Raw genomic sequence first — 15494 nt, 5'->3', positions numbered from 1 at the left:
GCACACACACACAAACACACACAAGGTGCCCTCTCAGTCAGTTCCGTGATGTCACCTCTGATTGTGTGAGTCTGAAACTCCTGTCTCAGATGAGACCAGAGCCAATACGTTTGCCTCTGAGTGTGAGTGTGAGTGTGAGTGTGAGTGTGAGTGTGAGTGTGAGTGTGAGTGTGAGTGTGAGTGTGTGGGTGTGTGTGTGTGTGTGTGTGTGTGTGTGTGTGTTTGTATTGTGACGGTGTTGTTGACCCCTCCTCCCATGTTGCCTGCCCTGTGTGTTTGTTTGTGTATATTCCTCTCCATCCAGTTCCATAAGCTGCAGGTTAGCCAGTTCCCTTGGCAACCTGCGTGAAGGCTCTGAAGACAGACCAGCCCAATGTGGCGCCCCTGGCGTCTCCTCCTACTCCTCCTCCTCGCCTCCCTCCCGCAGTGCCTTCCTTAGCTACGGCTCCGCTAACGCCACGCGCAATTACAACTACGAGATCAACAACAACAATCAGTACAACTCTGCCTCCAATCCCCCTTCTCCTGCTCAGGCCACACCCACTGCCAGCAAGAGCTCCTCCTCCTCCCAGGCCCCCTCCCCTGGCCGGCTGGCCCCCCCTGAGCAGCGGGGTTCAGGGTTCACCGGGTTGGGGGTCTCCGCAGGCCGCTACCTCAGCCGATCGATCCCCGTAAGTCCCCCCGTCCCCCCCAAAAAACACTCACACACCCCACACACAACAGCAGCATCTCTGTCTTAATCTTTGTGTACTCACTCAGTCATACTCACTCACCTTTTTTACACACTCATCTCTCTCTCACACACACTCATCTCTGCTCGCAGCTCTCTCTCACACACACACTCCTCTCTCACACACATTCTTATCTCTCTCTCTCTCTGACACACTCATTGCTCTTACACTAATTTCTCTCCCTCACACACTCATCTCTCTCGCACACTCATCTCTACTGTCATCTCTCTCCCTCACATAGTCACTCACACACACCTCCCATACATGCTTACCTCTCTTACACTCACTTTTCTCCCACACACACAGTTTGCATTCCTCACACACACACATCCCTTATATACACACACACTCACACACACTCACACACTCAACATCCCTCACACACACACTCAACGTCCTTCACACAAACACTTAACATCCCTCACACACACTCGCCTCTTACACACATATACCCTGCAAACACTCTCTCACTCTCATGTCTTACACTTTTGCTCTCCATCTGATACCTTAAAACTGACCTACACCCTGTGTATGTGCAGTGTGTGTGTGACTATGGATGTGTGTGTGTGTGTGTTTTTGCAGTGTGTGTGTGTCTTCGTGTTTGAGTGTATGCACCACTATGCCAGTACTCTGGATGTCCTTTTGTCCTGAGCGTGTGTGTGTGTGTGTGTGTGTGTGTGTGTGTGTGTGTGTGTGTGTGTGTGTGTGTGTGTGTGTGTGTGTGTGTGTGTGTGTGTGTGTGTGTGTTAGGGTTGGGCGATGTCTCCTTATTTGGCAGAAGACGATGTTTACATTGAAACATCGTGATGGACGATGATATCGTCTCGTCGGGGGGGGGGGGGGGGGGGTTGTAGCCTACTACTCAGTCCCATTTTTTTTTTTTAAATGCCGTTACGTTTACCAATGTTGAACAGTGACTAGCGGTGAGGTTCGTGGCTGCGGTGAGGTTCGTGGCTGCACCGACTCTTGCAGTGTCAGATTTACAATAAATGAACCCATTCAATTGGTACCTTGCACATTGACAACTTGTTTTTCATATTTATTATCAGCATTCTTAACATACACATTGGTAAGGTTCATACTGTTGGCAGTTGCTAGCTTGTGATGAATTCGTTTTAATATCTGGATATTTGAACTCGTGAATATGAACTGTTTCATACGAAGTTGCACAGGCACCCTGAGGGTTTTTACCAGTCTCCATTATAATTGTATAGTTAAGTCGAGGAGACTATAACATCAGCTAGATAACTAGCTGTCATTTCATGCAAATTGAACTCTTTCATTTAAATCGTTGAAGGTAACTTAAAGTGTCCTTAGCTAGCTAGTAAGCTAGCAGGTATTTAACCGTAACAACCAGGAAACAACTTCAGCTGGAGTTTAATTCCTCAAATCAGCTCACCAATAAAAGCAGTCTTTGGTTCAAGGTGATCACAACCACTTGTATGATGTTAAATGGCTTCACATAGATATGAAACAATCCTCAGATAAATGATGTGAAATCAACGGAGCAAGCTATTCTGATAATGTAATGTTAGCGAATGAGGGGTGAGAAGCTCCCCCTTGCTATATTTAGTCTCCGCTGTTCGTTCAAAGCCAAATATATCCTCGTGGTTCCAAATAGCAATTTGGCTTTGAATGTGAGAAGTTGATCGAGCTATCTTCTGTCCCTTCGTGTCTATTCTATTTTGTAGCCATTGCACTGAAGTTAATGCTTTCGCTAAGTTGAACGTCATATTTCTGTTGACAATAAGCAAGTTTCCCGACGCAGGAGCAGGCTTAGATAACGTGAATAACATGAAATGTTTGACGTGAGAAAAACGAAGAAAAGCTGTAACCTAGACATAATACCCTAATAATAATACATTGTATAAGAATAAGCCAATTAGGCATATTGTAGCAGTAGCCTATTTAATTTTCATGCCTGACTTTAATTCATATGGGGGGGCGTGGCATCACGATGGTTTCCATCCATCGTGATGGTGGGTCAAAAATGACCGTCCATCGGCACAACCCTAGTGTGTGTGTGTGTGTGTGTGTGTGTGTGTGTGTGTGTGTGTGTGTGTGTGTGTGTGTGTGTGTGTGTGTGTGTGTATTGAGGATATCATGTCTGTTTCATACTAAAATCATCTCTAATGACGATCAGTGTGAAACTAAACAGGCCGTTCCATGCTGCTGTTGATGCTAGGGGAGTGAGGAGCAGTGTGTGTGTACACCGTCTTCTTACACTTCTATCACACACGCACTGCTGAGGTGTGTTTCGCCCTGTTATCACACACACTGCTGAAGTTTGTTTCATGCAGTTATCACACACACTGCTGAAGTGTGTTTGCCCTGTAATCACAAACACACACACACACACACACACACTTCAGAATATCTTTTGGTGCGTTTATCACACACACACACACACACACACTGCTAGGGTGATCAGAGGAGCAGTCTGTGTACTGATGTCTCACTCATCGCTGCAGGTCACAGCTTCACACACTCCGTGCCACCAAGCTGGTAGAACAAATATATTGAATTTATCAATATATCTTAAAAAGCGCAAACAAGTACCGCTATCCTAAAGCTGACTGTGTTTGCATTTGTCCTCTCACACACTCTCCACGCATGTGTCTTCAGAGACCCCCCCCCCACACACACCCCACAGCAGTCAGTGACGACAGTTTGTATTTCACGGTAACGGCAGCTAGTGACATGCCTGATATTTCCTCGGATAAAAAGAGTTCCAATCAGTCTTCAGGACTTGTATTTATACACCTAAAGACTTCACACACACACACACACACACACTCTCACTCCCACTCTCTCTCTCACACACACACACACACACACACACACACACACACACACACACACACACACACACTCTCACTCCCACACTCTCACGCACACACACCGACGCACGCACCCACACACTGGAATCTTGCTTCCCTACTGGACTTCAGCCACTTCGGTTCTTTTCTTGAAACAGATGCTTTCCTGGAAACTGTGAAAATAGTCCAGAACTACACACACACACACACACACACACACACACACACACACACACACACACACACACACACACACACACACACACACACACACACTCTTACACACACACACACACACTCTTACTTACACACACTCTAACACACACACACACTCTTTCACACACACACTTACACACACACACTCTTACACACACACACTCTTACACACACACACACTCTTACACACACACACACAAACGGACACCCATATACAGACAAAGAGACACGCATACATACACTCACACGTTCATACACACACTCACACGTTCATACACACACACATTTACATACACCTATACACATACTCACTCACAGACAAAAAGATGCATACACACTTACCTGTAAATAGAAACACACACACACACACACACACACACACACACACACACACACACAAAGAGACACACACACACACAGACAAAAAGGCAACTCAGAGGTCAAAGGTGTTGATTTTGGACAATGGCCATGTAATACACACACCAGATATGCCAGATAAGCCTACCACACCCTCAGACTTATAATACACATACACACACACACACACACACACACACACACACACACACACATACAAGCCTATCAAACACACACTCAGACTCACACGTACACACACACAAACCTAACCCTATTAACACACACACACACACACACTAGGGATTGAACCGAGTTCAGGTATTCCAATAATCAGGCAGCTACATAAACCCTTGAGTTTCTACATTAACACTGATAGTAATTAATCACGTGGTGCTAGTGTAATATTAACACTGACTCATCAACACTGAGAGTCATTCATCACATGATGCTAGTGAAAATGGGTTAGTTTCTAGGGAGTTTTCATTGTTTTGACTACATTTCCCGTACTGCTTTGTTTTTTTTGGTACTGCATCCCCTAGAACATTGACCTACCAAACAAACGGCAAAGAACTTTCCACCGAGGGTCTGTTGGTGCAACCTAGGCTTAGGGTTAGGGTGTTTAAAACACTGGTAGGTTAAACTAGTTGCATGGCAAACTCTACTACACACTTAACTACACACTACTCCTCTTTCACACAAACACACACACATTCTCAAACAACAAACATTCTCAAACAACAAACATACACACACACACACACACACACACACACACTCTCAAACAACAAATTCATACATACTACATACACACACTCATTCACTCTCAAACAACACACACACACACACACACACACACACACACACACACACACACACACAGAAAGAGAGAGAGACCAGAGGAAACTAAATGTACACACACTGGAGAAAGCTATATTTATATACACAAACACTAGAGGATAAGTTTAGCCTCTCCTCACATCTTTATGCAAATCAGCCCTGTTGTCATAGCTATTCATCTCCTCAATCTTCTCTCCTCTCATCTTCCAACTCTCTCTTACCCTCTCTTTCTCTCCTCTCATCTTCCCTCTCTTGTTCTCCTTCTCTCTTTTTCTGCTCTCATCTTCCCTCTCATTCTCTCCTTCCCTCTCTTTCTCCTTTTCATCTTCTCTTTCTCTCTTCTCATCTTCTCTCTCTTTTTCTCTTTCTCTCCTCTCATTTTCACTCTCATCTTTGATGTCTTTCTCTCCTTCCCTCTCTTTCACTCCTTCTCTCACTTTCCCTCTCTTTCTCTCCTCTCATCTTCCCTTGCTTTACCTCCTCATCAAAGCTCTTTCTCTCCTTCCCTCTCTTTCTCGCCTTCTCTCTCCATCAACATGTCTTTCGCCGTCTCTCAATTCAGATTTAAAAGAAGCTTTATTAGCATAACCATAAGGTGCTACAGTATTGCCAAGGCATTTGGGTTGGGGAGTGTGCACTGTAAACACCAGATATTTCAGAAAGGAAGGGAGGAACAATGAGCTAATAAAGAATTTGGAATGATAATAATCAAGGAAGCAGGATATTAACAACCATGGCAACAAAAAAATATCACACAAACACATGTAAATTAAGTGAATTTATGGGCTTTCCTTCCGTTTATGACAGAAAGTCACGGCTCTGTGTCAGTAAGTGCAGCTCTGTCTCTCTGTGGGGGCACATTCAGTTGTCCTTGGCCAGCCAGGTTTGTCTGTGCCTACCCACCTCTGGGCCCACCTCTGTGCCCATGCTGTGTTCACAGAGTCTGTACTTTGTCCACGTAGTTCTCAGATTTTTGTCAAAGTCAAATAGCATATTACTTTTTATTTGTGTTTGTATTACCAGGGGGTTGTGTAGTTTTGCTCAATTAGTTTGTCATCATTTCATTTGCCCTCTGTTCTGGTCCTGAGGTGTAAGTGGGGTGTTTCAAAACGTCTCTCTCTCTCTTTCTTTCTCTCTCTCCTCTCATCTCCTCTCTGTCTTTGTCTCTCTCTCTCTCTTTCTTTTTCCTTCTCTGATTGTCCACCTCAATTCAATTCAATTTAATTTGTATAGCGCCATAACAATACAATTGCCTCTAGGCGCTTAACAGAGCCTAAACCCCGTTAGTGCATGCACAATGGCAACAGGGGCAAGGAAAAACTCCCTGTTAGGCAGGAAAAAACCTTAGGCAGAACCACGCCACATAAGGGGGGACCCATCTGCTTGAGGTCGGCCGGGTGGAGACAGGAAGGTGGGAAGGGGGGAAGTACATGATACAGGCAAGAAAGCATCTGTTACTGTACCAATAGGGTTACTGTTACAGGGGTAAGGGATGTAGGGACAGAAACATTTCAGTGGTGGCAATAATGTATATTGTATATATATGCTAGCATAGGGTATTGGGTAGAGTAGGTGTACGGCAATGCAGTGGCGGTGGGTGCGATTGGCAGAGGGTTTCTCCAGGTAGACCAGGTGGAGAGACTACAGCAGCGTCCCATAGCGGAGATAGTCCTGATTAGTAGGGAGAGAAAAGGGAAAGAAAAGGAAGAAAGTGAGTGGGTAGAGTTCAGCTGTCCATGTGCGTAGATGCGGAGTGGTGGGGGTGAGGAGCAATAGTTCCCCTTCCATCAGCGATTGGAACATGCTATAAGGGAGAGAGAACATTTATGTTAGTAGACATCAATTTCAGAAACAGATAGGGAGATACATTTGGGTAGTAGATTTAACAGTAGGCAATATGGCTATTTTATCAGTGTTATTATAGACATAAGCAATATGGTATGGAAGGAGAGAGAGAGAGAGAGAGAAAGAAAGAGAAAGGGAGAAGATATGTATAGTAATACTGGCATTTGTTATTTAGTTTGGTAGTGTACTTATGGAGATATCAGTTGTAAGTTTTCTTTTTTAGTTCTGGTGAATGAGGACAGCTGCATGTAACCCCCGAGATCTGTTATAGCACTCTTTCACAGTGCAACATACACTGCCTGCAACTTGCAACCTGCACACACACAGATGAAATATTTTTTATTTTTTTTATTAGAACATTATTTGTGTTCGGATATATCTGGGTGGGTAGCGCAGCAGGTGATGGGTTTGTCGACGCAATTACTTTTGTTTATAGGATGCACTAAAGAGGAATGTCTTTAGCTTTCTAGAGATTATTCCAGAGGAGGGGGGCTCGGTAGCTAAAGGCTCTGCCTCCTATTGTGGTTTTTGAAATTCTTGGAATTACCAGTAGGCCTGCACTCTGGGAACGGAGCAGCCTTGGAGGGCAATAGGGGACGACTAATTCCTTGAGGTAGTTTGGCGCCAGGTCGTTTAGGGCTTTATATGTTAGCAGGAGTACTTTGAAATCGATTCTACTTTTGACGGGGAACCAATGCAAAGAGGCGAGTACCGGTGAGATGTGTTCATACTTTTTAGTTCTGGTGAGTGTACGAGAAGCAGCGTTCTGTATAAGTTGGAGGCTCTTTATTGTGTTGATGCTGCATCCGGACAGGAGAGCATTACAGTAATCGAGGCGGGGAGCAATAAATGCGTGGATTAGTTTTACTGCATCTTGGAGGGATAGGACCTTTCTAATTTTGGCAATATTGTGTAAATGAAAAAATGATGTCTTTGAGATCTATTTTATGTGTGAGTCAAGTGGGAGGTCTTGGTTGATAGTTACACCAAGGTTTTTGATGTTAGTGTTGGGTGTTGGGAAGCCATTGAGTGTGGGTAGATGGGTAGATAGTGTAGCTCTCAGTTGATCGGGGCCTACAAGCATAACCTCAGTTTTATCAGAGTTGAGGAGCAGGAAGTTGTTAGCCATCCAAGATTTTACATCATGGAGGCAAGCTTCTATCTTGGGTAGATGTACAATTTCATCAGGTTTCATGGATAGGTAGAGTTGGGTGTCATCAGCATAGCAATGGAAGTTAATGCCATGTTTCCTTATGGCAGCACCTAAGGGAAGCATATAAAGGGAAAAAAGCAGTGGTCCAAGGACAGAGCCTTGTGGGACACCGTAGCTTACTCTGGTGTGGTTTGACGACTTCTCATGGACATGAACAAATTGATGGCGATCAGAGAGGTAAGATCTAAACCAAGATAGGGCACAGCCTTTGATGCCAACGTGATGTTCAAGTCTCTGTAACAGGATATGATGATCTATAGATGGGCCGCGGAGCACTATCATTGGGCTGCGAAAATGTTTCAGATTTTTTTTCCCCCATTGGTGGGCCGCGGAGCGAGTAACTGATTTTAAATTGAGATCAATATTAATTAAGGACGTCAACACGTACATCTATGATATTATTGTGGCCGAGATTGATGTGATGCACATAATGCAGTTAACGCAACTTTGTTTACTTCCGGTGTGCGTTGACACGAAACCGGTGGTGCCTGCAGTCAGTTAGGCAGAAGCGACCGAGACGGTAGTGAAAGTTAATATGTAATGTAATATGTAAATGTATAGGATTCGACGGACGTCAGTAACGTTGCATTAGTGTTGTTTTTGTGCATTACCATTGGAGTGGATATGCTTTTCTGTGGACAGCTACAAACTCAAACGACTGCCCAGGTATGATTGGTGCTATGTATGTTGATAATAGATTGCAGCCACAGATTTAATTCATTATTTAAATTATTCTAATCATTATATTGACCTATTTGAACCTATTTGTTTGCATGTCTGAAGCATCACTTATTTTAATTAGGCCTAGCTGAGTGGTCTTGTTTGCATGTTCCATCACTTGTTTTGAGTACATGCTATCTTTTGGGTCCTGACTTGCTTGTTGTGCACTTATAGGCCTAGGCCTACTGCAATTCAGTTCTCTGTGTGTATTTATGTTCTTTTCGGGTGCACAATACAATTTTGATGCAATATCTAGAGTTAGATTTTCTTTTATTTCTTTCTAGGCTTCCACCTGTGGCAGGTGCTGATGTTGCTTTTTCTCACACATAACAATCGCTTATTAATTAGAATTAATGGATTATAGATTCAAGGGTATCGTTACTTTTGAAAGTAATCCGTTACGTTACTACGTTATTATCAATTAAAAGTAATCCGTTATGTTACTACGTTACCTATAAATAAAAGAAACGCGTTAGAGTACTCGTGCGTTACCAACAATTAAAATGCGTTTTGGGTGCGTGCATGTCCGCCTAGCGCAACAACACACAAGCTTAAGTTAATGTTCTGTTTACTTGGCAATGGGTTTTCTATATTTCCCCACGTAGATCAAACGACTGACAATGCAGTTCATGATGGGAGTTGACTAGCTACTACTGATATATGCTTAATACTAGTTGCCATAACTGTAGCAATACCTCACGGCAGCTAGCTAGCAAGCTGCTACATGAACTTGCAACACACATCCTCCTTTAGATGCACCAACAGTGCTGACTGTTTATGAATCAATCATGAACCTATAGCATAATGACAGGAAAGACAGTCATCATATTGCACGTTTTATTTAACAGGCATTCATCCTTTGATAATTAGAACAGCTTCCATGAATAACATACTCCGGTAAGAGGCAGTTATTTTAACAGAATGTAGCTTACCGTATTGGCTGCGCACAAAAGAACAGTGCGTCACACATAGCTTATCCACTTTACAAGTGCAGGCGCCTAACAAAGTGCTTAACAGGTAGGCACGCAACCTTTTAGAATTGGAAATTTAACTCTGGCAAAAATACAATAGTCCTGTCAAATTGTAGCCTAGTAAAAACAAACAAAAAACCTACTGGCAAATGTTCCTCCTTCTTTTTATCTTAACAACACGATGTAGGCTACTAGTTGGACAAAAGAACAGTGCATGGCACTAAAAAAACATTGAAGAACTGAAAATGTTCGTGTGACCCTAGGCTAGCCCTACATTCATAATAATCACGTAGGCTACCTTTAGCCTATTCATCACCACAGATTGCATTTTACCACTATGTTCTTGTCCTTTTCGCTCTGTAACTCAAAATAATGCGCGTACCTCCAGGACACACAGGTGCGCGCGCGCACACACACACACACCCACACACAGAGAGAGAGAGAGAGAGAGAGAGATGCAAGGAGCTGGGCAGTCACAAACGCAAGCAGCAGCATCTGACTAAATGCAGAAAACCCGGGACTTTACTTTCCTTATCGAGGGAAATTAACGGAGTAACGAGTGCTTATTTGGGAAATTAACGAGTTACTGATTACTGAATTACCGCAAAACTAACGCGTTAGGTTACTCGTTACTGAAAAAACGAATAAGAGTACTCTAACGCGTTACTTCTAACGCGTTACCCCCAACACTGATAGATTAGCTAAAATAAGCGGGGTGATCTATAATGTCGAAAGCAGCACTAAGGTCTAGGAGAACTAGTATTGAGGTGCACCCATGATCAGATGCGATTAGTAGGTCATTCAAGACTTTGACTAAGGCCGTTTCAGTCCTGTGGTGGGCCCTAAAACCGGATTGGAAGGTTTCTTCAATTTTGATTTGTTGTAGAAAGGAAGTAAGTTGCTTAGTTACTAGTTTTTCAAGTATTTTTGACAAGAAAGGGATGTTAGATATGGGTCTATAGTTAGCAAGATTATCTGGATCAAGGTTAGGTTTTTTAAGAGATGGTTTTATAACTGCTATTTTGAATGATTGTGGGACGTATCCTGAAATTAGTGAATTATTCATTACATTGAGTAATGTCTCACTTAATAAGGGAAGTGCATGTTTAAGTCATTTTGTGGGGATAGGGTCTAGTAGGCACGTCGATGATTTAGATAAGAGGATCAAGGAGTTTAGTTCAGGGAGGTCGGTGGGTGCGAAGAATTCAAGGAGAGCACCCGGTTGAGGGGGTGTTGCCATGGCGCATTTTGGAAGGGGTGTAGGGTCACAGAGGGGGAGGAAACTATGAATTTGTTCTCTTATTTTGAGGATTTTATTATTGAAAAAGGTCATGAAATCATTACCACGAAAGATTATGGGAACCGAATGTTCGATTGTGTTGTGGTTTTTTGTTAGCCTAGAAATAGTGTTAAATAGGAACTTTGGGTTGTTTTTATTCTCCCCTCTTTCTACCCTTGCAACTCAGTGTCACAGAGTGTGAGTGTGTATGTCACTTATGTATATGTATGTGAATATGTGTGGGGGAAATGAATGTGTGTGGGGGGGGGGGGGGGGTGTGTGTGTGTGTGTGTGTGTGTGTGTGTGTGTGTGTTAGAAATGCGTGGATGGGCTATTATTTCATCCGCAACCGCATCACAAAACGCATGATCCGTCCGCTATCCATCCGCACCAATTTTTTTGACCAATTTTCAAACCCGCACCCGCCCGCCTTCCGCCTGTTGTTGCGCTGCTGATGCGAGGCTGACGCGAGGCTAGAAAGTTCTTGCCTGTTCTTGAAAGGAGACTGATCCAATGCCGCAAAGATATTTAAAGGATAAAGTCCCTAGTATAAAAGCCTATTGGCTATGTTGTAGCCTATCCCCAGAATATTATCAGTGAAGTGACGTCTGTCAGGGAGAAACTTTAAAATAGCCAAGCACATCGGCAAACCTGACCTTACCATAGGCTAGTAGGCCTACACTTTTTTATCATTGTAGTAAATTGCAATTTGGTACACCATTTTAATATGGTAATAAAGCCTACTGTTTTTTTTTTTTGCAAAATGAAAGAAAGCCTTTTAAGGAAACGCCGACTCGAGCCTATTAATTCAGAAATTTCACCGCATTGAAGGCTATATACTGTAACAACCTCAACACTTGCCTGCTTGCCTTGCAAATCAAAGTTTTCTGACTATTTGTCTTACCTTCTTTCTTAGGTGTTGATGTTACTGAGCTAGAAGTTTAACTTGTTCTGAACATCTCGCGCTGCCAATGCCCAATGTCACTTCTGAGTGAAATCACTCCATCATCTCTTTGAAATTCCATATTCCACGAGTGGTAGGCTACAATGACTGGCTGTTTTAAAATATAACTTATAGCCTAACGAAACAAAATAACCCAGGCAGTTTCATCTACGAGACGTTAAGGCTTCTTCCAATACTGACAGCTGACTCATAACTTGCAGGTTTGCGGCGCTGCAAGGAGACACGACATGGGACGGATCGTCACTTAATTTAATCTTTTTTGCTTCCTTTGCTTGCTTTGTATGCATACACGGAACTAGGCCAATTTACTGCCTGATGAAAATTGAATTATTTCAAAATGTGCTTGGAAGTAGGTAACAACATTTAACAATGTGTATATATTTTGAATTTCGTTGGTTAAACCGCCACCCGCCCGAATTTAATTCAAATATAATTTTTTGTCACGTCATCCGCCCGATCCGCGGTTTAACCGCGGAGTCCGCGGCTGCGACCGCCAACCGCGCATCTCTAGTGTGTGTGTGTGTGTGTGTGTGTGTGTGTGTGTGTGTGTGTGTGTGTGTGTGTGTGTGTGTGTGTGTGTGTGTGTGTGTGTGTCAGTGGAGGCTTCTCCATTGAGGAGAGGGAGGAAGATCCTCCTTAACATTTTGAGAATAAAAAGTGTACTTTGCCCAGACTACTGTGATAAATTAAAACCCTTAAATATGACTACTTTAATACCTTTGTATATGTAATGTTAGTTTCCCTGGGTAAAGATGACATTAGCACCCCCTATCGCTATCGAAAATTACTGCTGGAGGACCTTCCTCCCTCTACCCTCCATTGACTCCCATTCATTGCTCTGCCTTCGTGGGCGGCTGGTGGAATGCGTTCACTTCAATGGCAGAGAGGAGGACGATCCTCCTCTGAGAGGGTGTGACTAGTTTAGGGGTCTGGATAGCGCCAAAATCTATTAACGAATAGGCTGGAGTCACGTCTGCGCTATGAACCAATAAGCAGAAGCCCTGGATATGGTGGGTGTGGTTATCCCCTCAAATCTAGACTACGAAAGACAATCTGCTCAGTCTAAAAGACACAGTTAAGCAAGAAGATCTGATCATTTTTACAATGAGAACACATTAGCAAATTAGCAAATAAAGTAAACTATGGAAACCGAGGACATTGTTCATGTTTTATTACAGAAACCATTCCATGGGGTGAGTTACAATGACAAGTTGGCCATTAAAGCAACAGGTAGACCAATTCCAAAGATTGAAATCACCAAAAGCAACTGCAGAGTCAGTGTGTGAGTGCTACATGGTTTGCTAGGTACTCGTGGCTGACTGGTAGCATTACCAACAATCATCAGTTACAGTGGGGAAAATAAGTATTTGAACCCCTTGCGATTTCACGTCAAGTTTGGCCACTTGCAAAGAAATGTGTGATCTATAATTGTAATGGTAGGTGTATATTAACAGTGAGAAACAGAATATCAACAAAAAAATCCAGAAAAATGCATTTTATAACATTTATGACTTTATTTGCATTTGATGCAAAAAATAAGTATTTGAACCCCAAAAACTGACTGACAAAAATTACTTAGTACTTGGTGGAGTAACCCTTATTGGCAAGCACAGACGTCAGACGTTTCTTGTAGTTGGTCACCGGGTTTACAAACATCTCAGGAGGGATTTTGGTCCACTCCTCTTTACAGATCCTCTCCAAATGTTTAAGGTTGTGTTTTCAATGGGAGGGAATGAGGGAATGAGGTTCAAGCCCAATATTCCACATTACATGGCCCCATCTATAGTCCCCTTGATCCGGTGGAGTCGTCCTGTACCCTTGGCAGAGAAACAGCCCCAAAGCATAATGTTTCCACCTCCATGCTTGATGGAGGGTATGATGTACTCTTGGGGGCATATTCAGCATTCCCCCCTGTCAAACACGACAAGTCGAGTTGATGCCAAAGAGCTTGATTTTGGTATCATCGGACCACATTCTGTCTCCCAATCCTCCCTAGAATCATTCAAGTGTGCAATGGTAAACTTCAGATGGCCCTGTACATGCGCTTCCTTGAGCAGGGGGACCTTGTGAGTGCTGCAGTACTTCAAAAAATTACGACGTGGTGTGTTGCCAATGGTTTTCTTGGTGACTCTGGTCCCAGCTGCCTTGAGATTATTCACAAGCTCCCCCTGTGTAGTTCTGGGGTTATTCTGCACCTTTCAAATGATCACTGATTCCGCACGAGGGGATATCTTGCATGGAGCCCCAGACCTAGAGCGGGTGACAGTTGTTTGGTGTTGCTTCCATTTATGAATAATCGCACCAATAGTTATCTGCTTCTCACCAAGCTGCTTGCTGGTGGTTTTGTAGCCCATTCCAGCCTTGTGCAGGTCTACAATCTTATCTCTGACGTCCTTGGACAGCTCTTTGGTCTTGCCCATGGTGGTGAGGTTGAAGGTGTGAAGTATGATTCTTTGGACAGGTTTCTTTTATACAGGTCACCAGTTGAGATCAGGTATACTTTGTTAGACCTAATGAGGACTAATCTGTGTGCTTTTTGGGCACATAACTGGCCATTGGGAGCCAGAATTCTTGCTGTTTGCTTGGGGGTTCAAATACTTATTTTTTGCATCAAATGCAAATAAAGTCATAAATCTTATAAAATGCAGTTTTCTGGATTTTTTTGTTGATATTCTGTTTCTCACTGTTAAAATACACCTACCATTAAAATTCTGGATCACACATTTCTTTGCAAGTGGCCAAACTTGCGAAGTCGGCAGGGGTTCAAATACTTATTTTCCCCACTGTATATTGCTGGCCCATGTAAATAGTTGTGAAATAATGTTCATGTTGTTCTTTTACTTGTTGCCTTTGTTACTCTAAAGGTTATTTTAAACTTACTTCGCCGACACTTTTGAAACCGCCGACAAGGCTGCTGCGTTTAAACTTCAACAGTCGCCTATGTAATCAACGTTCTCGTGACACTCAAATGTACTGATGTAGGCGGAGGACACCAGCCATTCGTTGTTGTCAAAGTTGTCAAGTCAACGGCGTGCGCCGTTTTTTCTAGCCAATAATACTTGCGCAAAAGGATGTAAGTGAATGATTCAGAGCATGATGCATTTGAAATGGCATCAATTATGGTCTTGTGTCTTCATTCTTCTTAAAACAATTGTAGCTGAAAATAATCAGACAAATTACAACCAATAGCTTCAGTCATTGAGCGGAAAAAATAGGCCCAATGATTGGCCCAGGATCTTTTATTTAGTTTTACAAATCAAGAGTAGGCCTGATTTGACTAATTGGCTTTGCATCCTTTCCTTCTGGCCTGGACTAGTCCATCAAAGACATGATGCCCACCAGCTTTCAAAGTACAATGCTGCCACTGGTGAATTTATCAATTTTATTCACATAATTATCCCTCCCGGCTATTTTGTGCTGTAGTTCACCAAAACACCCTGAAACAACTTGAGTCTCACATACTTATGCCACCAACAGTACAAACGGGCCAATGGCAACCAAGCGTGCAGTCCTTCCTCCCTCACTTTAAAAACCACCATCCG

The 15494-nt window shown here is 43.1% G+C and overlaps 1 protein-coding gene across 5 annotated transcripts in view; it reads left to right on the top strand.

Moving 5' to 3' along the window:
* cdc14ab (cell division cycle 14Ab) overlaps positions 1-15494 on the top strand; it is a 60724-nt gene that overhangs the window by 41433 nt on the left and 3797 nt on the right. For 2 of the 5 annotated variants that reach the window (XM_080831785.1, XM_080831784.1), the window contains one exon: positions 305-671. The exons of 2 other annotated variants lie outside the window; for them this stretch is intronic. In XM_080831785.1, coding sequence (XP_080687911.1) covers positions 305-671 — 367 coding nt within the window. Of the gene's footprint in view, positions 1-304; positions 672-15494 lie in introns of those variants that run through there. One more of the 5 variants, XM_080831787.1, reaches the window with a different exon arrangement.

The sequence above is a fragment of the Sprattus sprattus genome (genome assembly GCF_963457725.1).
Source record: "Sprattus sprattus genome assembly, chromosome: 2".
Lineage (NCBI taxonomy): Eukaryota > Metazoa > Chordata > Actinopteri > Clupeiformes > Clupeidae > Sprattus > Sprattus sprattus.
The sequence above is the reverse complement of the archived record's forward strand: the minus strand, read 5'-3'. Positions and strand labels throughout refer to the sequence as shown.